This window comes from Drosophila mojavensis, unplaced genomic scaffold (assembly GCF_018153725.1).
Source record: "Drosophila mojavensis isolate 15081-1352.22 unplaced genomic scaffold, ASM1815372v1 contig_19, whole genome shotgun sequence".
NCBI classification, from domain to species: Eukaryota; Metazoa; Arthropoda; class Insecta; order Diptera; family Drosophilidae; genus Drosophila; species Drosophila mojavensis.
The window spans coordinates 2,035,165-2,058,518 of NW_025318726.1; the positions used below are offsets into that span (position 1 = coordinate 2,035,165).

At 38.0% G+C, this 23,354-nt stretch overlaps 3 protein-coding genes across 7 annotated transcripts in view; 1 reads left to right on the plus strand and 2 right to left on the minus strand.

Annotated features, from left to right (window-relative positions):
* LOC6572389 (tyrosine-protein kinase Fer) overlaps positions 1 to 12,010 on the plus strand; it is a 37,636-nt gene extending 25,626 nt beyond the window's left edge. For 2 of the 5 annotated variants that reach the window (XM_044007874.1, XM_044007875.1), the window contains exons 4-14: positions 3,624 to 3,720; positions 3,794 to 4,130; positions 5,220 to 5,498; positions 5,563 to 5,740; positions 5,990 to 7,690; positions 9,126 to 9,500; positions 9,568 to 9,781; positions 10,538 to 10,624; positions 10,691 to 10,819; positions 10,881 to 11,063; positions 11,749 to 12,010. In XM_044007874.1, the coding sequence (XP_043863809.1) occupies positions 3,624 to 3,720; positions 3,794 to 4,130; positions 5,220 to 5,498; positions 5,563 to 5,740; positions 5,990 to 7,690; positions 9,126 to 9,500; positions 9,568 to 9,781; positions 10,538 to 10,624; positions 10,691 to 10,819; positions 10,881 to 11,063; positions 11,749 to 11,900 (3,732 nt within the window). In that variant the 3' untranslated portion in view covers positions 11,901 to 12,010. Of the gene's footprint in view, positions 1 to 3,623; positions 3,721 to 3,793; positions 4,131 to 5,219; positions 5,499 to 5,562; positions 5,741 to 5,989; positions 7,691 to 8,129; positions 8,751 to 9,125; positions 9,501 to 9,567; positions 9,782 to 10,537; positions 10,625 to 10,690; positions 10,820 to 10,880; positions 11,064 to 11,748 lie in introns of those variants that run through there. The other 3 variants (XM_015166362.3, XM_015166363.3, XM_044007876.1) reach the window with 3 other exon arrangements.
* A 442-nt stretch (positions 12,011 to 12,452) lies between these two features.
* Positions 12,453 to 15,357, minus strand: LOC6572388 (L-threonine ammonia-lyase). Its single transcript, XM_001998461.4, has 5 exons — positions 15,030 to 15,357; positions 14,903 to 14,973; positions 13,412 to 13,862; positions 13,059 to 13,351; positions 12,453 to 13,002 (listed from the first exon to the last, which is right to left on the minus strand). The coding sequence occupies exons 1-5, from the start codon at positions 15,306 to 15,308 to the stop codon at positions 12,654 to 12,656; spliced, it is 1,443 nt and encodes a 480-aa protein (XP_001998497.2). The 5' UTR covers positions 15,309 to 15,357; the 3' UTR covers positions 12,453 to 12,653.
* A 1,163-nt stretch (positions 15,358 to 16,520) lies between these two features.
* LOC6572387 (phosphotriesterase-related protein) lies at positions 16,521 to 18,366 on the minus strand. The gene is made up of 5 exons (XM_001998460.4): positions 18,114 to 18,366; positions 17,426 to 17,938; positions 17,206 to 17,370; positions 16,934 to 17,151; positions 16,521 to 16,874 (listed from the first exon to the last, which is right to left on the minus strand). The coding sequence occupies exons 1-5, from the start codon at positions 18,130 to 18,132 to the stop codon at positions 16,737 to 16,739; spliced, it is 1,053 nt and encodes a 350-aa protein (XP_001998496.1). The 5' UTR covers positions 18,133 to 18,366; the 3' UTR covers positions 16,521 to 16,736.
* Between the last annotated feature and the right edge of the window lie 4,988 nt (positions 18,367 to 23,354).

Here is a 23,354-nt window from a genome sequence, read left to right on the forward strand (position 1 = left end):
AAAATGTAAATTACTGATGTTAAGGTATCTTTATAGTCTAGCAGATCTGATCAATATGTTTATTATTATTTGCCATTTAATGTGCATTATAAGCCGCAACAGCTTTTGCGAATGCTTTCATATTTTCTTTCGTCGAAAAGAAAACAGCAGCAGAAAAATACGACAGTAAAAAAAAAAATATTTTAAATACATATTTCAATGGCTTGCTAGAAGATACCCTACACCCTAAACGTTTTCGACTGATTTTATCATTACTAATTTACCAATGGCAACATAATATTGTATGATTCTAATGATGTGTTCTTAAACAATAATCTAATTTAGTTCTCTGGCCTTTAAGTTTACAAATTAAGCTTGGAATGAAATCATAGCAATCAAAGATAATCTTTTAGACGACGTCAGACTAATCGATTATACAAGAATCTTATATACGAATCTCTATAGTCCCGTAAGCCTCTTTTGTCTACCATTGGATTAAAATGATAATACCCATCTTAACTAATTATCAATAGGTACTGTTTGCATAAAGAGCAGCAAAGCGAACGCCGAATCGGGCTGATTAATGCAAAACGCGGCAGTTGGCACAACTTGTCACAGATTCCATTAGGTCATCGCCGTATTTGCATATGTTCGCAGAATCAAAATATTTACGCCGTGCGTCGCCCCAGCTAAGAATACCCGTGCAGAAAATAGACTCAAATTGGGAGCTGGGAGCTACATGCTGTGCGATGCTGAGAACTGGGAACAGGTATCAGCTGTTGGCCAATTATGCGAACACGATCGCCGCAATCTTGTGGGAAAAGTAAAGAAAGTTGCGCAGGTGGCGACGCAACTGCCCAACAGCGACTTTTCTTAACCCGAACTCACCGCAGAGACGCAGGAAAATTGGCAATCATTTGTAAACAATGTGCGAAGCGAATCATGACAGGGTGCGGCAGGACGGGGGCGCGGCCAGGCATACACAGCCCGTATATCTATCTGTCTATTGACTGCTCAGCGTGGTCAGAAATAAGAAATAAGAAATACGCGCCGCGTGACCCACTTTCAAGTTGTGTTTTTGTCTGCTTTTTGTTTGTACTGTTGCCGTTTGTTCCACGTTTCACGCTACTGCTATACAAACATAAATATACACAAATATATGTATATCTACTAAATACATATATGTATATGTATTTGTATATGTATATATATCGCACTCACTATGTCGAGTTTCTTTCAGCGCAACAAGTTTTTAGGCAAATTAGCAGCCAACAGCTGCAAGAATTATCGACGTCGCTCATTGAAAGTTGATTAACCACTTGCCAACTACTTGAGGCCAGAACTTTGCCAATTCGAGCAACTACAATATGCTCCTCTTGGTGCCCATTAACAATGGGAAACCCAGCTAAATGCTCTTGGCCAAATGTGTGCAAACAGGCGAATTCGACCCGAAAATCCCCATCGATTTAGTGCCATTTATCTGTCCGTCAGCCTCTCGGACCATTTGTCGGTATATTTGCTTGAGACTCTCGCCAGCAATTGGTGATTTAAAACATTAAAACGAAAGTAATCGATATCAGTAAATATACGTAAATATGGCTTAACAGAAATACGGCTTTAAAGAAAAGAAAAGCTCTCATAAGAAATATATATGTATAGAACATATATAAACAGCTGAATTAATGCAGACTCATCTGTCTATCCATACATCTGTTAGAGACCAAGTCAACATTTTAAGCTTGAATTGTATTGATTGGTATTGTCTTTCAATTTATTTTAATTCTTTATTTTAGTTTATTTATTTATTTATATATATATTTTTTTTTTTTAGCTTTTTTTTTAAAATCCTATAAAGGTTTTGATACAAATTTATTATTAACAGAGGTTAGCTACTGCTTATTTATTTATTTTTCTATATTTTTTATTCTTTAATTCGTTTGGGTTTTTTTATGCAGAAAATTAAATGATATATGAAAAGGTATATGCATATATATGTGTGGACTCTTGATAAAAAATTCCGAGCCGAGTAACTCTAGCTATTTTGATCTATCCGTCTGTCCATCTCTTCATCCGTATGAATACAGCAATCTCTTATACAACAAGAGCTAGAGAAATGAAATGTGAAATATACATATATTCTATGTAAAATGAACATTACGAATTTAAAATTATATTACTTCCTTATCATCGATACAAATCGATAAGGCAATTCTCCAAGCTACGCATAAAGGAAAACACACAAGTTGAATCTAACCAATTTTTTGGAGTTGTTGCTAAATATCATATATTTAGTTATATTTTTTATATTTGATATCTAGCTCCATATCAACTCAAAAATGCGTTGCCAAATATAGAGATATATTACATTATCATATTCTGCAGTCTACAATTAAGATCGCATAGTAATCGAATTATTTCCGAAGACATCAGAGAACCAGATAGAATAAAACTGTGGAAGTTATAACTGGAATTTATAAGTCATGCCGCAAGCAGCCAAGAGTCAGATTAAACATGTTTACACATTTTTATGGGACTAGGAAAACAGATTGAAATCTGAGTTATATTTTAATCTTCTCACTAAGGCTGGAATGGTTTTACCAGCCAGTAATTCTGAACTAAGTTCGTAATATTATCAAATCATCTACTTCCGCCAAGACGACTGATAAGAAGTTGCTTACGTTTGGTGCAAGATAAACATTTTTCTAGTTAATTTACAACTACAGATAAAAATGCACTAGTATATATAAATACTTATATATAGTAGTAGTAGGTCAACAACTTTTACGTGTTTTTATTAGATTAGTCTTTGAGCCACTCAAGTACTATTTAAAGGAGATAGCATAATCGAATGGGAATTTAATTGCTAATCAATGTGAATTTTTTTATCAATTCGAAGTGAGCGCGTGTATGACTGAGTATGGGCATAATGAAAGTCATTTGAAAAGTTGAAAATTACTCTTCAATTGATTTTTGCTGCTTTCTGCATCCAGTGACAAAGTCCAATGTGTTGTATAAGCTACACTAGCTGGGGATGTCAGGCTACCCAATACCCTGTTTTCAATAGAACTAGGGGAATGTCAAACATATCCACAGTATAATCTTAGCTCGAGTTCAGGTGTTCTGTTGCCGACTGTTTGTTTACGACTCATGAAAGTGACTCAGCAGCTTAGTGCAACACAGCGACAGAGCTGCAGCAGCATGTTGCTGCTGGCTGGCTGCAGCTAGAGGGAGCCTAACTGCACTTTGAGGCCATTAGTTGAGCTGCAAACCTGTTGAATTTGTTGACAATGCTAACGGATGTTGGCTCAGCTGCACGTGAGAGTCATTTGTCCTTTTGGCCAGTCACTTGGCATTTACAGCAGAGAGAACGGGCGAGAGAGAGCAAGAGAGTGAGTGAGACAGAGTGCACACACAATATGCCAACGTGAGAAAATGTGCGAAAGTACCCGGTAGGGTATAGCAGCTTTCGGCTGGGAATGTAATGCGTGTAAGGGGCAACACGTAGACAAGGGCCAATCACTGTTCATTGCGATATGATGTAATTGGCCGGGCTCTTGGGAAAGTGGATCAATGGCACAGCAAACATTCGCATGCATAACCCACTCATAATCGTCAATTCGTTGTTCCTTTTGTATGCATTGCAGCTCACAGACGAAGTTGTGCGCAAGAAGAGCGAATACCAAAAACATTTGGAGGGCTACAAGGCGTTACGCACGCGCTTTGAAGAGCACTACATAAAAGGTGAGTAACACCCAATGACTAGCTGGCTGAACTATCTCTATTCTCTCCATATTCGTCCTTCCCTTCCGTGCAGCACCGGGTCGAAGTGGTCGCAAACTGGACGATGTGCGGGACAAATATCAAAAGGCCTGCCGTAAACTCCATCTTACCCACAACGAATACGTGCTCTCCATCACAGAGGCCGTCGAGGTTGAGAAAGACTTCCGCACAGTGCTGCTGCCGGGTCTGCTCGAGCATCAACAGTCTGTGCAGGAGAGCTTCATACTTCTCTGGCGCAACATTCTCTTGGAAGCGGTTCAGTACAGCGATTTGACAGCCGACAAATTCAAAGAGATACAGAAACGCATCGACACTGAGATAAGCGGCATAAATCCAACGGAAGAGTATTCAGAGTTTACAGAGAAACACAAGTAAGTATAGAGTCTGCTCGAATCCGTTTTTATACACATTAAATAAAATATAGAGTAATTTTTATTTTTTTACAATTGGAGCTCATTGTTATGATAAGTCATCTAGTTCCCAAAAAATATAATCAATTAATTAACTTTAATGCAAACAAAAATAATAATAATAAATAAATAAAGAAATAAAATAAATAACTAAATAACAATTCAGTTTCATAAGAAATTAGATTAAATTAAGTTTTCCTTCCTTCAACGAAATAATACATATGTATGTACAAATGTCCACACGAATTTATAGATTTTCGAAAATTAACGTTCAATAGAAAGTTTTTCAACAAAAATGGGTTATTCCTCATTCCTTGCTTCATATGCATATCATTTTCACATATTCTATATGCTTGCGATATGTCGAGATTCAACAATGCTGAAATCTCGAACTGATAGAAATTTTATATAAATAGATTTTTAACTTTAATATAAATGATTGTGCACGTCTAACAAGGAAAATTGAAAAATTGAAATCGAATATAATTTCTTATGCGCAAAATTCATCGTTAAATAAAAACTTAAACATATGCTAAGGCTTGTGGATTTTTCTCTTATTTTGCCTATTAACAGAAGGAATAAAGCATCATAATAATGTCACAAGCTTAAAAATTTTAATTCTAATAATACTTGAACTGACAACGTTACGATTTTGAAGAGCTTGTAAAATTAAATCAATGGGAATATTATATTTGTGTGAAAAAGAAAAATACTATGAATAAACAAGGAGACGAAAATTACGAAATTCTATAAATTTCTACGAATTAATGAGTTTTACGAAGACAACCACAGATTTAACAAATTTTCGAAATTTCCGACTTAATAGGGGATAAATTATCGTGTAAGGATATTTAAAGTCCATTTTATATCATATCTAATACCATCGTTAACGATGTTAAGAAAATTATGTATAACATTTACAAGATTAACATTATTAATTAACGAGAACAACTCGAGTCATGTGTAACTAAATCAATCAAATACAAATATTATTATATTGTAAGAAATAACGGGATAGTTTGTTAAATAAATATTTTTTAATATTTGCAGAACTTCGCCCACCACGCCGCTGCTCTTTCAATTCGATGAGACACTCATCGAGGACATACCGGGCAAGCTGACTGCGAGCACCCTGACCGTTGACAACCTGACCGTGGATTGGCTGCGCACGCGGCAGCTGGAGCTGGAGGCGGCCGTTAAGGATTGCCAGGAGAGACAACTGAAGATAATTGAGCATGTGAATGGTGGCTCGCCTGTGGCCAATGGCAGCATCATCTCCAATGGCAGCAGTGCATCTAACGGCATACAGTCCAACAAAGATAGTCAAATGTGAGTAGATACCAATCGAATATCGATCGATATGGCAATCATTATCCCGCATCGATATTCGCAGTCGCCAATCGAAGGACCTCAATGCGCTGCGCTGCCAAGAGAAGCAAAAGCAGAAGCTCGTCGACATGATCAAGTGTGCACTGAACGAGGTGGGCTGCGAGGAGCTGCCCTCCGGCTGCGACGATCATCTGTCGCTGGAACAGAACTTCATCGAGCACGGCTTTAACAACGAGCAGCAGGTAGGTGTTATTGCTTGATCGAACTACGACTTGAATATGGGCGTTGGTTAGCTGTAAGCGTAGCGGTTTGGGTCAGCATCAATGATCGACTAATCGTATGATATATTCAACTATTTCTACTCTCTTGGATGCCGCCTTCTGCCCCATACACACATACACACATACACACCTACACACCAACACACACACATATATATCCACAAACCATTTCTGTAACCCATTCTAATTGAACATGCGTCGCTGCAATAGCGCTCCAACTCCACTAGCTCTCCAGGTCTGGGTATTATGAATGAGCTGATGCGCCGTGGTGGTGTTCTGACGCTCCTGCGTGGCCGCGGTCGTCACTTCAAGCGCAAGTCAACGCCGCAGCCAACCACGCCCATGGCCAGAGCGCGTCCAGGTAGATTCTCGAAGATGCAGCCTCGCTCGCAGAGCCTGGGATCGCTGTCGGTAATTACGGATACGCGTAGTCCTGCACGTTACGAGCCAGTTACTAACCCAATGCGTCTGGCGGCCAGCGTCCACTATCTCGGCGAGGAGATTGTGCTGAGCGCTCAGCCGCCGGCGTTGCCGCGTTTGCGGCGCACGCAGTGTTCGATGTTGTGTTTGGGCGAGGATGACCCATCAGTTGATCCTTTGCAGTTGCCGTTGCCGCTCCCGGTGGCCTTGCCCGCGCCCCCATCCTCGCCCCTAACCGCCACTGCCATTACTAATACTAACAACAATCACATTTATGCGGATCTGGAGCTGGCCAACAAGCCCGCCACTGCTGAAGAAGAAACAGATGCGAATACGGATGTGGATGCGAATGCGAATGCGGATGCGAATGCGGATGTTGACAGCGTTGCCAGTGAAAATGAGTTGCAAGTCAGCTGCCATCAGATTCAGATTGAAATCAATCGCATCGAGTCGGACGACTCGCAGGCAGTGCCCCAAAGCTCCATCGATGCACATCTAGACCGAATCGATGAATTAAATCGTGTGCTCGATGATCGGCTAAAGCGCAGCTTACAGCCTATGAGCCCTACGGATGTGAATGCCATCGAGAGCGCCGATGATGTGAATGTACAAAGGCGCCAGGCAGAACTAGATGCCGATAGCCAGGCCAAGCGCTGTTCCAGCTCAAGCTCCGAGTGCCGCTCCTCGCTGCAGGGCGCCAAAGATGCCGCCCAACACAAGAAGCGATCACTGTCCTTCACGCAAAAGTCGATTAGTAACATAATCAGCAATATCAGAGAGTTCTCCAAGAGCCCCTTGGCACGTATGGGCAAAAGTGCGACGCTCAGCGAGGAGCCCGACCCAATGAAGTTGGCCAACGAGCCGAGCCAACTCTCCAACAGCAGTGAATCACACACGCAACACAGTAACAGCAACAGTTACACAAACAGTAACAGTAACAGCAACACTAACAGCAACAGTGTTCACAACAACAACAACAACAATGCCCATCCGTGCCCGCCAACAAGTATCGCCAGCTCCATGGCGACGACATTGACAACGACAAGCACATCCACATCCACATCCACATCGACAACGATGCCGTCCAAGGAAACCTCAAGACTGAAATTTAAAGTGCCAAAGATACAAAAGAAATCGAAAGCCATCCGCAATACATTCCGTACCAAGTTGCTCAGCTTCCAACTGAGCCGGTCCAAGCCGTGCAAGCAGTGCACCAAACGACGTCGGATTCATCCCAGCAAGAGTGTATTGGACTTTGCCAAGGAGTTCGAGACAAATCCCCAAGAGCAGGCCGAGCAGGATCAGTTCTGTAGCTGCCCAAAGGCGAAACCAAAGCCGCTGCGAATGTCCTGCCCAAAGGATCGCTCCTTCGAGATACAGAGCTCCGAGGAGCTGGACGACGTGGATGACGACGGCAACGAGGACAGCAGCAGCGACGACGTGCTCAGCCTTAAGGAGCACTGCTACTGTGTGCCCAGCTTGGCAGCGAGTGTGAGTAGCAGCGAGCCCCGATCGAGATCAGCATCGAGGCCGAGCCGTCTGCAGCATCCACAACAGTATCTAAATCTAAATCCAAATACGCACTGCCAGCAGAGGATCTCATTGCACATTGCTTGCCGCATTCCCGTAGTCGTACTCCGTCGATAGCATGTTCTTTCAGTTTGCATGTTTCAGCTTTTCTGTGCAACTTTCTGCTTTCAATGTTGAACGTAGAGCGTAGACAGAGCCTAACCCAACAAGCAAAAATACCAAAAATAAAATTCATTTCCAACTCTGAGCATATCATACATTCGTGGGTGGTTTATAAGAGACAGATATTGCCTGAATATCAGACGATGAATTCTTGGATTACAAACTATCTATGGGGATTATAAGACACAGAGATTGTCCGAATAATATTTGCCCGCAAATATTTGCTATGGTATTTATATTAGGAAAACTTATGCTTATATCTCTTTTGTAATTACCTAATCAATTTAACTTTTGTATATATTTAGATTAGTTTAAATCTATTTTACTACAGTCCATTTTAACTTTTCATACAGCCCTCGGCTACTATGCTAAATTTACTTGTGCGTGTCAAGAGACACAGAATGAGAGAGAGAGAGAGAGAGAGAAAGGTGCAAGTTGAATTTCTAAGATTATGGATCCTATCCAAATATTTCATTCAGTTTGCTCAGATCTGGCGTGCAGCTAAGACGTCTACTGCCGCCATTTATCTATTGGGTATACCGCTAAGAAATACAGACACACACTCACACAGATAGATAGAAATGTTTGGCGTCTATTTGGTCAGTGAAGAATTGGAAATAATTTTCCTCAATTATAAATAGAGTGTGCGCCGCGTGTTTCCCCTTGACATAAAGAGTATTGCGCAAGTAGCTGAGCTTGGGCCTGCGGTATGAGTAGCACCACTTCCGGCGAAAGCCACAGCTGCAGTGGCTATGGCAGTGGCAATGGTGCCACAGACAGTGGCATCTTTGAGTCGATTGTCTTTGCCGTTCGCCCGGTACCGCCGGTGCGCAGGAAGCGGCCCAAATCGAAAATATTTGTGAGTCAATCGAAAGACCTTGAATGCAATCGCCTCATCCCAATATAGACGTAGTAATAACCACTTTTTTGTTTTTATTGCATCCACGTATATTGAATCTAATTTATTTTGCTGCATATATATATTTATTTTATTTTGAGTAATGCTTTAAAGCATTTAATGCCATTTCACTTTCGTCAGACGTATTTGCACCCACACACTTCCGTTTGGGCAGTGAATGGGAATGGAAAACGAAATGGAAATGGCAATGGCAATGGAAATGGCGTGCTAAATATTTAATTTGTGCTTTGCATGTTGAACTAATCCGAAAATAATAATGGACAATGAGGCTACATGGGGCATTTGACTAACTATTCATATTGATACTGCTTGCAGCTCTCGCTATCCACGAATCGTCCCCTGTACGAGGAGGAGTGGTTCCATGGCGTCCTGCCCCGCGAAGAGGTCGTCCGCTTGCTGAACAACGATGGCGACTTCCTCGTGCGCGAAACGATTCGCAACGAAGAGAGCCAAATCGTATTGAGCGTCTGCTGGAACGGACATAAGCATTTCATCGTGCAGACGACTGGCGACGGTCACTTCCGGTTCGAGGGCCCGCCCTTCCCCAGCATACAAGAGCTCATCATGCATCAGTATCACTCAGAGCTGCCGGTGACCGTCAAATCAGGCGCGATCCTGCGTCGACCTGTCTGCCGAGAGCGTTGGGAGCTGAGCAACGACGATGTCGTGCTCCTGGAAAAGATCGGCAGGGTAATATACAAACTGATCCCCGTTTTCACCTTGGCAGTTCATTGAAATGTCCTTTATCTCCTCGCAGGGCAACTTCGGCGATGTTTATAAGGCCAAGCTCAAGTCCACAAAACAGGATGTGGCCGTTAAGACCTGCCGCATGACTCTGCCCGACGAACAGAAACGTAAATTTTTACAGGAGGGCCGCATCCTGAAGCAATATGATCATCCCAACATTGTCAAGCTGATTGGCATTTGCGTGCAAAAGCAGCCCATTATGATTGTCATGGAGCTGGTGCCGGGTACGTAAATATAGATGGTCATTTACAGTGAAATGAATTTTCCATCCTCAAAGTTATTTCATTCATAGCTGCTTTCTTTACATATGTAGTTTCTTAAAAATGTATATTATCTATCATGTTCATATGGTGCACCAACTGAAAATTTGATGGTATTACATGAACTTAAAGTCTCTTATCCATTTAAAAAGTTTGGTTCTTCTTATTATACTCAAGCAAAAAATGAAAGAGTATATAAGTTGTATATCATATCCATCCGCCTGTCCGAACGGCTGTCCGTGCTTTTGTCCGCCCGTATGAACGTAAAGTTAGGGACTTGGCATTCTGAATATATATTCGTGGATACCCTCGTATTATTATATTTACTAAGGGTAAAGCAATCAGAAAATATGTCAAGATACTATTGTTATAAGTTCTAATCACTTCAAGTTATGAATCCGTATCTGCTAAAACTCTTCTACAGTCTTGCAGATAAAAAGTTAAAATTGACCCTTTAAGTTGCTGTACTAACTTCTCCAGTGATTTACCAAAATGTAAATTGATGCAATTATCAATATTTTCAGCTGAGTATTTACACTGAAGCCAAAGATTCTGTCAGAAGATAATTTTACGCTTTTCTAGAAGACGTGTTCAAAATTTATTTTAAAATATTTGTATGTATAATTCTCATCTCTCTAGATCTCTTCTAATTTCCAGATCTTTGACTTTAAAAATTTCACATGTTCTAATGCTACTTAATTATTATCTATTATCTTCCAGGTGGCTCCTTGCTAAACTATCTGCGTAAAAACTCAAATTCGCTCACCACACGGCAACAGATGGGCATGTGTCGAGATGCTGCTGCAGGTGAGTGGCTGCTAATTGTTCTTTGTTAATTGATAAAATTTATTCTGACCATAACATTCATTTCAGGCATGCGATATCTGGAATCTAAGAACTGTATACATCGTGATCTCGCAGCTCGAAATTGTCTTGTGGACTTTGAACATAGCGTTAAAATATCAGATTTTGGCATGTCACGCGAAGAAGAAGAATATATAGGTATATAGGCGTATAACTGAATATATATCAAATCATTCAAGCAACCTGATTTTCTATTCAGTTTCCGATGGCATGAAACAAATACCAGTTAAATGGACAGCGCCCGAAGCTCTTAATTTTGGCAAATACACAACTCTCTGCGATGTTTGGTCGTACGGAATTCTTATGTGGGAGATATTCTCCAAGGGCGATACTCCCTATTCTGGAATGAGCAATTCGCGTGCTAGAGAACGTATCGATACAGGTACGTTTCGCTTAATAGAAAATTAATTTAAATATCTTGCTTAGTCGGTGCTCGGTAATTAGCTTGTGAATATGATCGGGATTCAAACTCTAAGCAGTATGATTATTTAAGGCCAAGGCTATACATTTCAGTGATGTAATAAACACTTAGGTTAATCAGTTAATGCATTAAATTAGTATGAAAATATATTTTCAAAGTAGAAATTTCCGTTTCCATATTCTGGAAAGGATATAGTCAGAGGAAAATATTGTCATTTTGAGAAAACGTTTCGATTAATTTACCATATTATGTAAATATGTTATGAATATTAAATATATCATTTGCATACTATATGTATACTATGAATATATTATAAATTATCTATATTAAAACAGGATTAACAGTCTGCAAAAAAGCTCCTCCAAATTCAATTGCTAATCAGTATCCTTTAGTCTCACTTTAGAAAGTAAGAAAATATTATTAAATGCAAGTATATTCCCTATATTTAGATACTTTCCCAATATACTATATCAAATAATATAAGTAACTAATTTTTCAACAACTAATAATCGGCTAGCTTGACTAGAGCTATTAAATACAAAAAAGTATCTCAGGATTTTCTAAATTTAAATTTATATCTAATATGATTATGTAATGTATATGTAGCGAAGAAAGCAAAAATATTTATATATTGTAATATTTTCAGGATATCGCATGCCCACGCCTGAGAATACGCCTCCCGAAATGTACCGTCTGATGCTGAAGTGCTGGGCGGCTGATGTCGATTCTCGTCCGCATTTCGATGAGATCTACAACGTTGTCGATGCGCTCATACTGCGCCTGGACAACAGTCACTGAGCACCGTAGATGGCCAAGTTCTGTGCGAAGCTGTAATTAACATAATTATTTTTAATACACACTCAACGTAGTTCTGAGTAAGCGCTTTTAAAGTATGTCATTTCCTAGGACTACACAACGAAATGCCTGTATTTATAAAATACTGTATACACATATACTTTATAAGAAAAATGCCTATATTTAAATTTTAGCATATTGACGATATTAATATATAAAAAAAATATGCAGATACATATTTATATACATATAATATAGTCTTATATATTTAAACATATGTATGTGTAATCAGCTGAGTGCCTGCTTGATTTTAAGTGTGTGTGTGTGTAAGAGTGTATGTGTGTGAGTGTGTGCGAGATCCTGTACGATTTGTCATTACGAATCCTAATTGTGCCAAAACAGCAAAATTAATGAAAAGAAGCCAGAGAAATTTTGAAAACGCAGCGTGTGCTTGATGAACTCCTAGCCTTAAGTTCTTGAATTTATGTTTTCTATGTTAGTTTTCTTAGGATTTAAGAATAGATAACACACACATTGTAAATGAAAGAGTCCTGCTGACTTGATATTGAATTGTATATTTATTTAATGCTATTTACATTTCTACTACGATTACAATTCTATTAATATACATTCAAGCTCTAAATTAAGCTCAAATTTTTGCAGTGTTGCAAATTTTGTGCAATAAAATTGAAAATAAATCAAAAATAGTGCATACACAAAAATATAAAAAAAAATAAAAAACCATAAATTATGTGTTTATAAAGTCTTCTCAATAATTGCCAGTGGAACATCGGAGAACTCGACCTTTGCATAGTATTTCTTGAGCTCGTTCTTCAGCTCTAGACTGTGCTCCCAGTCTCTCGTCTCGCAGATCACTTTCACCTCCACCGTGTAAATGTCGCGCAGCCAGGCCCGTTCGTGCATAATGTCTTTGATGGAGACACCCAAGCGCACTAGCCGAGCGCAGAGATCGTTTATGCCACCTGGACGATCACTGACCTCCACATTGAACTTAACCAAGCGACCCTCGGCTGCCAGTCCGCGCTCCAGACAACGTCCAAAGACCGTTGTGTCTATGTTGCCACCGCAGAGCAGCACGACAACCCTGCCAATAAAAACAGTTATTGAAAGAGAGTATGAGGTAGACCAGACGAGGCTCACTTCTTGCCCTTGAGGTCGTCCAAGTGGCCAGCCAGTATGGCAGCCAGTCCAGCACCGCCAGCACCTTCGACCACACACTTCTCCTCCTCCACCAAGCGCAAGATGGCCACGGCTATCCACTCCTCCTTCACCACAACCATACGATCGATCAGGGGCAGAGCTGTCGCATAGGCATTAACTCCCACCTTCGGCACCGCCAAGCCATCGGCTAGGGTATTCTTGATGGGCGTGCTTATAGGACCATTGTTTTCCATAGCACGTGAAAAGCTAGCGCACTTTTCCGACTCTACGCCCTAGAATTATGAATCGTTGATTATCAAAATTCCAGAGAACTCAACTCCTAGAAAGCTTACGATTATTTTGGTCTTGGGCGAGAGCGCCTTCACAGCTGTGGCAATACCGGCGATGAGTCCTCCGCCGCCAACGGGCACCACAACTGCATCCGGCTCTGGCACCTGCTCCAGTATCTCCAGCCCGATTGTACCCTGGCCGGCCATAATGTGCGGATGATCGTAGCCATTAATATACAGCAGCTGCTCCTCCCGCGACATGCGCATAGCCAGCGACTTGGCCTCGCCCATATCCTGGCCCTCGACAATCACGCGAGCCTTGTAGTTGCGACACTTCTGCACCTTCATAATGGGCGCGGCCTTTGGCATCACCACGGTAACAGGAATCGACAATTTCCAGCCATGGTAGCACAGAGCCAGGGCGTGATTCCCCAACGAAGCGCTGATCACGCCCTTGCGTTTCTGTTCCTCCGACAGGCTGAGCAGCGCATACCTAGCACCCCGTTCCTTAAAGCTGTAAACAGAATCATTTTGTGCTTTGATATGGCTGACACAATATTTATTTCAGTGGAGGTGACCGCTGCAGGTGATAATGTCGAATCAAATGGAAGAACTATAATTGCTAATCAACCTATTAATGTGTCGCTTCCTATGCTATCAACCAAAAATAATGTTATCAGGCGTTAATTGAATTTTGGAAAAATACGTGTCGAAATTAATCTAACGACACTCTTAGATTAAATAAAGAGGCATGTACATAATTTGCGTAGTTCCAATTGAAAGTGATTGCAAATGATAAAGGAGCCATGAGAAATTATATTGCAAGAAAAGGAATCTGTGGAAATACATATAGTCCTTCGTTATGGTCGAATATAAAAGGAAAAAGTGGAAACTTGAAACATGTAATATTTATTCATTGACGGCTTACACTGGATTTCTCTTTCATATTTACAGTCGCAGAAAAATATAAATTATACACTGCACCATTTCGTTGATTTACAAAACAAATTTGTAAAATAATCTCCTACGAAAGGTGAGAATCTCTAATCATATATAGACTTGTTATAAAATTTAATTATATTATTAATCGATGATTAATTTCAATGTTTCTGAGAATATTACTGGGAGTATTGGTACTATTAACAGGCATCATATTCGTTTTACGTCTTATCGCTAGACGGAAAATATTATGCCAGACAATAAACATTTATACATATACTTATGTTCATACTATATTCAGTTGTATTGAGAAAAAAATTGCATTCGAGTACTTTGGACCTGAATTGAATATATTTACACAATATATAGAAGTGAGTCGGTAAAATTAATGCGAAAAAAAAAAACCTAGCCTAGATGATCTAGTCCTATCCACTTATTTCCGATCAAATTGAAAATATATTATAATCTTTATAATCATTATATCAAGACATTCCCAAGCCTGTTACTAAAGGCACTCGGCACTTGAATCCGAAGGACTATAAACTAATTTATTTTCAATAAAAGTATCCGACTACCACCCAGTAATAAGTAAGTCTATGCATAACGATCACTCACCTGCCTGTGTATTGTAGAAAGTCCTTTTTGAAATACAATTCCATCCCATATGTCTCTGACGATGTGGACCTCTGCAAATGACTTGTGAGCTTAGACTGCATCCCTATTATCGGATTCAAACACTTACGGGACAGGGTGTGCGCTCCACACCACCCTTAATCAAGAAGGCAGCTGATGTAACATCGTGAAATGAAATTCGTTTCGGATTCTTGGAATCACAAAAAGGATCGACAATTTCTTCAACTCCACCCGATACGTGCCGCGTCCTAGTATTCGGAACAATCAGCTCCAACTTGCAGTTCTCAGCGGTTCCATTGGATTTGTTAACTGAGGCGCCATTCTGGACATTCTGTGTTTGCTCTTTTGCTTCCTGCGACATTTTTGCGATATTCCGCCGTATTAGCATTTAATTTAATTAATTCAACTAGAGCTGATGAGCGACAGCGAACAACTGCTCGGTGTGGTATGACTTCTATACATTTATAAAATCAAATTGAGTGAAACTAGTACGACTTATTCACGTTCGAGTGCCGACAATGAAATACCCTTTAAAAAAGCCAGGTGTACTAAAAGTTTCTGTAACCAGTGACCGAATGACTAATCTGACTTCAGGATAAGGATAGGAATAAGGATAAATGCAATAGGAAGATCCTTTCATATGACTTTTTCCACATCTGGATCAAACTTTCTTAGGATAACTCCGCAGTAGATTAGCCAGAGTTTCACAAATTTACATATAAACAAACTAAACTCAATCAATATTATTTTTGTTATGTGAGCTCACTGAGGACTGCTTATCCATAACTACATATACATATATTATAGACGAGTTATATGGACTCACTGAACAATTAGAGTAAAACACATTTCATGACTTAACTATGATGCCCCACGCGAGAGTAAGCCAATTTATATATATTACTGATCATAAAACGGCATATTTCATGCCGATAGAGCAGGAATTTTATGAGAGTTCAGTTGGCGACCGCTGATAAGCCCCATTTGGTAAGCATTAATGAACTGTGATACGAAGTTTCATAATTGTTTTGGTTATTTTGGCAACATCATTTCAGTTGCTGTCGCATTGATAGCAACATATCATACCAATATTTATTCCAGTGCAAATATGTCATAATAATGCAGTAAATGGATTATCATCAGTATCATCGATAAGCATGGAGTCGAAAATTGTGCTTTGTAAGGAGTTGACATTAAAAGGAAACTTAACATTAAATTTTTGAATAATCAGAAATAAGTTCTGTCTAACGATTTATGTGTTCGCGTAGCTCTAAAGGGATGAGTATATATACATATGTATATGTACATATATATATATACATATGTCGAATTCTTTTACAATAGTTAGTGACGTTTATCAAATGAATTTTTCCAAATTAATTTATTCTACAGATTGAATTAATTCTACGGACTAAATGAATTCTACCCAACTAATTAATTCTTCCGATATATTCTGAATTCATCCATTTATCGACTCGGCAACCACGCCCCCACATATAAATAGCCTCAGTAACCTAGCAAATGACTTACTATCAAAAAACTTGCGCAGCAGATTGTTAGCATCATATAAGAAGATAAGAAAAGTACAAAATAAAACAAATTTTAAGAGACCCAATTACTTTATTTTTGGGAACCCGCGAAAACAACATAGCTTATCTTATCATCACATGCGCACAACAAAGTACTAAACAAAGATGCAAATAAAAAGGTCAATAAAAGAGAAACCAAACAAACAGAAACAGACTGTGATCCCCACAGAACGGTGCAGAGTTCATCTGTGTATATATAGTATAATGTGTTTACGTCCGATCTATAGCTAGGCGTTGAAGCTCAGCCAGTTAGCCGGATTGGTGACAGTCATTTGTTCCACCTGCTCGAGCGTTACGCCGCGCTGGAACATGCGAGGCAGAATATTCATGTGTATGTGATGATATCCGTGTCCGCCATAGGAAGTCTAGAATAAAGGAAAGTACATTACAATCCACCTGTGAAAGGGAGAGAGAGAGATCTCACCAGTCGATGCTTTGTGTGGATGTCGTGCGACATGAGCAGCCTGTCCACGAGTCCCTCGTTGATCAGCTTCATGATGTTCTCAATGCGCTGTCCGTCGGATATCATGTCCACAGTGGCGTTAAGCTGGTAGTAGGAGGACTCTGTGCCGAAGAGATCGTACTGCAGGTAACAGCCCAGCTTGGCGAACTCCAGCAGCTCATCCATGTCAAAGATTGTGCCTGCAAATGGAAGATTCATCAAAACTGCAATGAAGAGATTCGTTTGCTGCTTACGATCCAAGTGCGACATGACGCATTTGTTGGCCCGCCCTCCGGCCTCGAGATAGAGCCGCATAATTTCGAAGGGTGCCTTGGAGACACGGTGCGGGTGCAGTGAGACGCCACAGCCGAGCACCTCCTGGATTTCGCCGGCGGCCAGCAGAGCATGTCTCTCGAACTCTGCAAAGTTAAGGGAGGATCAGATGACGAATGGCTTGAGTGACATTTTGCTCACCCTGGACGGGATACACGCTAGCCACCTCGCCAATGAAACCACATTTCACAATGCGACCGTTCACATCGATGCCAGTTAAGATGTCCTTGGAGTACATATCCGTCATCTGCTCGACTGTCAGATTCCTGTGCGTGGCGTCCTGCGTGGCGTGTATATAATGTCCTGTGCCAGCAATGAAGTGCACGCCCGTCGTCTTGGCCAGGTCCACAATGAACTCCAGATTGGGCTTCAGTCCATAGGTGCTGTTCTCCACAATGGCGCCGCCGCCATGCTTCTTATAGAGAAGCACATCCTGCCGGACCGCCTCCAGCGCCTCTTCATCGTTGAAACGCAAGTTCTCCCGGCTCGAGTACGGATACAAGCGGACGTAGCCCAACGTAGACATCTTGATCTTTTGCCGCAACTCATTCTCAAAGTCCGCCGGCGGCGGCTTATAGAAGTGCTCGAAGTCGAGAGCCACATGCTCATGGGTGAGTGTGCGACCCAGCAGGTTGGGCGTAATGCTACCCAGAACTGCAGCAGCACATCAATGCATTCGATAGATAGACCCGGCCATTGCATAGTATAATGGAAAAATTTACTTAATGCTCATTTATTGATAACGAGTCGCTTTTCACTGACTGCAACCGCAACAGAGAGACAGAGAGAGAGAGAGAGAGCGGCTCTATCTGTAGTGTTTGATACTCACCCGTTTGTACTCTTGACATTTCTCTGCTCTTGATTGGGGTCACAGACTGCTATCCCTTTCTCTCTCCCTAGCTTTACTCCGTATTGGGATCTCTAGTAACTTCTTGGAGTCTGCACTGTGCGTGGGCTGTGCTCCGACTGCTGCTGCTGTCACGTGCGATCGCTTTGGGAGCGCTTGGGTAACTGATTGTTGGTTCGAGGCAGTGCGACGCTGGCAGCTGGCATGGAAAAACAACTCTCGCGCGTCACTGACAGACAACTGCACTCGTGCAGTCTCAGTATAAGTATTTATTTACATATTTATGTATATAAAAATAGTCCAGTCGGTTCACTAACAGCTGTGCGCTTATGTGGGACAACTGAGAAAAAGAATTTACCATAATTTATTCTATAATCTAATCTACGGAGCGTTTAGCACAGACATGCACAATTCAGGCACTTACGTACATTATTCTATGTTTATTATTTCGTGGCTTACCATATAATCGTATTACTTTATATACCTTGTAAAACCTGATTTGCAATGCTTGTTCTGTCCCACTCTGGAAGCAAATAAATAAACAAAACAAAGCGCATGAAAGATACGAGAGTGGGCTTTGAAACACAAATCTGTGTCTACAAATAAATTGTAAATCAACTTATCTATCAAAGCCGACTGGTGGAAAACTCTTAAGACAGTGATCTCTTAGTAAAAGAAAATATCTACGTTTCAATACGGATGCACTGGCGGTATAAACTGGTTCAGTGGAAATTTGTTAATCTATTATTAATGTCTTTTATTTTATATATTTATTTTTTTTTTTAATTATTAAATTTAAAACTATACAGATTTTTCTATTTTCTATGCCCTATGAGGCATATACTTACTGAAATCGTTAATATATTTTCAAATTGAATCAACTTGATTGATCAGATGACTTAGACAAGTCGATCATAGGCGTGATCATGGTCCACTACAGACACAGATAGCAGCTGACTGCTAGCTCTAGATCAAAATTTAATTTAGTCCAGCCCTTCGCAACTTCGAATGGGCCACTCAGTTTATTTTATGATATTTCAGAGTTGTAGTCGTCATTGATATAGATTATTAAAGAATTCAAAGTTACCACGAAGAGTTATCAATACTTTGGCTGTTTGCTAATGATAATTCGATCCTAGATTAACCTGATTACTGGACTATGAATACTTCTTATAAATTAATTTGGAAAGAATAGTTTATGTAAGCGATGTTATATTAGTCTGTTCTCATTCAATGCATGTCTTAAAAATCAGAAGGACCAATTTGCACTACATTGTACTTACTGTTTGAAATATGATACAAAATATCCTTTTTAAATCTCAGGATCCACTAGTGGCTGCAAAAACTTTTGCTTAAATATTAATCATAGCATTTTCCCATGCTGCGTCCAATATCAAATTGATATCAAATTTAAGGGCAGAAGAATCAGAGAAACATTTGATATTAGGATATTACTTCAATCTTGTACCATGTATTCTGATGATGAAATGTGGATGCTTAGAGCTGAAAGTTTAAATACATATCCCAACTAGCTAAATGTATACAATCATATATAAACATATATAATCATATATAAATAGTACAATTCATATTTGTAGATCATTACAGTAATGTCATGTACTTCATTTAATTTTCTTTCTAAAATTCCAAATACAATCTTCAGTTTTATGAATTTCTCAGAATAATTCTCTTTATTAGTTCCATTTTCTTACTTTTTTTTTGTATTTTATTTGTTTTTTTTTTTATATATTACTTATATTTAGTTTTTATCAGTATTTTTTTTTTTTCGCAATTTTTCATTTATCAGATATTCATATAGTCTATATATATATATTTATACTTAAGACATATATATATCTTATCTGCATGTCAATGCCGTTTCCATTCATTTCTTTTCTCTTGTTATTATATTATTATAATATTTATTTCGTTTTTTTTTTTTTTTCTTTTTGTATTTTCTTTTTGTATAGATACTTCTTGTTAGATTTACCTTAAAGCTTAGCACTTTTATATACGTTTCCCTCACTTATTTTCGATACTCTCCGAACGCCAATGTTAGCCTTTCAATTACTTATGTTCTTATGTTGCCGGGTAAAGCTAAAAACACGTTGACATTTTAATTTATTTAAAATATATAGATATATGTTTTCTTTCTTTTTGTGTTTATTTAGTTTTTTTTTTTTAAATGTACTTCTTGGATCGTTTGGTGTTGTTGTTGCTGTTTTGCTCCTGTTTTATCTAGGTTTTAGCACAACGTATCGTTAGAAGAAAGAAAATATAAGAAACTGTTGAATTGTGGCTAAGCTGCTGACTTATTGAACACTTTCTGTGACTTTATTTAGGTAAATATATAATTAATTACATTATATTGCTATTTGCTTATATGAGAATTGCTAACGAAACTTTGTGGTCTGTCTGCCCCAAATGCCAATTGGCCATAATAAATTCCCTGCAGTCTAGTCTAGATTGTATAGCACCTCTGGGCGGGGACTTCATCGATTGGGTAAACAAAACGTGAACGAAATCAACAATAAATAACAACGGAAATAAATAAAAAGCAGAAACACATATATATTTTTTGAAAATTATAGATTCGCCTTTTATTCAACATTTGTTTAAACTATTTAGGTGTGTGTATATAAATTTGAAATAATTGTTTTGTTTGTTTATTACTTTTGTGTTTGTTGAGGTGTTTCTTCTTCATTCATAACTAATTTCCTTCTTCTGCACTATTAGAGTCACATATTATTATTATTGTATTATTATTATTATTAATATTATCATTATTATTATTATTATTACTGTTATTGTATATGTTATGCATTGTTTGTTGTGTTAATTAAAATAGTTGTTGCTCTTATATCTGCGCTTCCATATCTCTGTTTCCATATATGTACTATGTATTCCTATTTAGATTCAAACTAGCTTTACCATTTAGTCATTAAATATAATATAATATAATATATGTATATATTTTCACGTGTTTTCTTTTCATTTGTCGCTGCCTTTGCGCTTTTAATTACAATTATACATTAGTACGATATAGATTCATATTATATAATTATATATAAATATATAATATAAATGTATATCATTAATCATTTTTTTCGCGCTTGCTTATTATTATATCTTTTATACGTTTTTACAAACTACTTTAATTTTATTTTTTTATTTATTTTTTTTTTCTCTTAATCAGCCAACAAAATTTGAAGCCAAAAATCGAAAATCGAGTCCGGCTAACAATTGCAAAATATGAACAAAAACGATTCTGGTAGAGGAAATACATTTTTTTTTTTTTTTTTTTTTTTTTTTTTGATTTAATAAAATTATTTGCATGTATTTTTTATGTACTTTTTGTTTGCTTTTTCGTTAAGTGTCCTTAAGTTTAGAAGCACAAGAGTGACTAAGAAGTGCGCCCAGCAAAAATGACAAAACTCCAATTGAAAAAATACTAGAACAGCAAATACAATTAAAAGAGAGAAGAAACGTTAATTAAAAGTAGGGGCGCTTACAATACGCTAAAAGTATGTATGCATATATATATGTATATGTATGTACGTATGTATGTATATATGTGTAAATATGTATATATTGTATGTACATAAATAGTATTAGTTATTATTTGCCTTTTCACTTTAGTTAATTAATTAACATAAAAACAATTTCAACTAAAACACACTAAAGCGTTTCAAACTATATAAATTTATTATAAACTATATCTAAAGCAAAAATAAAAAAACAGAAAAAATAACCTATTTATGAAATTGTTAAAATTCATGAGCTTTTTTCTTTTTGCCACGCCCACTTGTGTTGACCAGAAACCTAAATCCCTAACGCCCATTTACAGCTTCAGCTGTTCATATTGCGGGTTATCTGGTATTTCCATTTGATTTTCATTCACTTCTCGTTTATGTATATTTTTCATAAGTTTAGTTTTAATGCATACAATTTTACTAATTAATTTTAAATTGATTATTGAAATATATGATATACGTTTGTTTGTGTAGCATGTATATTGTTTTTTTTTTTTTTTTTAAGTTTTTTCTTTTTTTCTTTATTAAATTTTCAGAAAAAGTTAAATATAAACAACTAAATATGCATTGATTAAAATTAAAATGACAATTTTGCTGTTCTGGTTGTGGGTTGTCGATAATTAGCTTTCTTTTTTTATTTTCTTTTAATTACGTTTTAATAGCAGTTCCTAGTTTCACGGTTTAATTTACAATTGATTTTATTATTTTAAATATATATTTAATACCACTGCTTTACAAATATGTTGTTGCTTTTTAATTGAATTTTATAGCTGGTTTTGTACAGTTTTGTTTATGTTGCCTATTGAAACGTTTGTTTGTTGTTGTTTGTATTGTGCTTGTGCTTTCTATGAATGCAAGTTTCAAGTTTCTCTCTTAGCAAGCTCCATTGCAGTTCGCTTAGATCAGACAGACCTGAACACCACCGAATCTAATATTGCCCCTTGGTTGATCGAACCTTTGTCTTTTTCGAAGTGTTTTATTGTTGTTAAGCAATTGCGAGGCCTTAGGACGTTTTGGTCTGTGTTTCAAGTAGCTGATTATTATTTTTGCTCACTCTCTCTCTCTTCTCTCTCTCTCTCTGTAATAGCTGTGCTACAAAGTTTCTGCCTTGATTGGGGAAGAATTTCGTTTTCAATCCGAATTTATTGCATTTACCACGTTTTGTTTGATTCTTTTTTTTTCGTATTTTCTTGTTTAATGTCTAATGCTAACAACAAAATTTATATCTAAATATATGAATTATTGTAGATTGGTTTTAATAAAATTGTTTGTAATCACTAAAAGGAAGGAAGCAAAATTAAAATATGTTTTATGTATGCCCGTTCATATATTTATATATTTTTTACTATAAACAAAGAAAAACTAAATAACGCTTAAAGCAATAAGAACCTATAAAGACAAACCATATAATATATATAGATATATATATATGTATATGTATATGTGTTACAGCGCTTGCAAATTTTCTCATACCGCCACGTAATTGACATATAAATATATAGCATAAAATGTTTATAATGTACCCCAATCGATTCGAATCGTTTAAGCTTCTTCAACAGCAACTATAAACATGTACAGCTATAAACCCATATATATATAAATATGTATATATATGTGCTCATCAGCAAAAAATAAATCAACTGAACAGTATTTATAAAATATGCATTTGAAATTTTGGGACAAAATTATA

Coding starts and splice junctions, on each gene's coding strand:
- LOC6572388 (XM_001998461.4), bottom strand. CDS start 15,308: ATGCTAATACGGCGGAATATCGCAAAAATGTCGCAGGAAGCAAAAGAG. Junction 14,974..15,029: donor TGGAGCGCACACCCTGTCCC/GTAAGTGTTTGA, acceptor AGTCATTTGCAG/AGGTCCACATCGTCAGAGAC. Junction 13,863..14,902: donor TTTCTACAATACACAGGCAG/GTGAGTGATCGT, acceptor TTCTGTTTACAG/CTTTAAGGAACGGGGTGCTA.
- LOC6572387 (XM_001998460.4), bottom strand. Junction 17,371..17,425: donor TAGCGTGTATCCCGTCCAGG/GTGAGCAAAATG, acceptor TTAACTTTGCAG/AGTTCGAGAGACATGCTCTG. Junction 16,875..16,933: donor TCCACACAAAGCATCGACTG/GTGAGATCTCTC, acceptor CCTTTATTCTAG/ACTTCCTATGGCGGACACGG.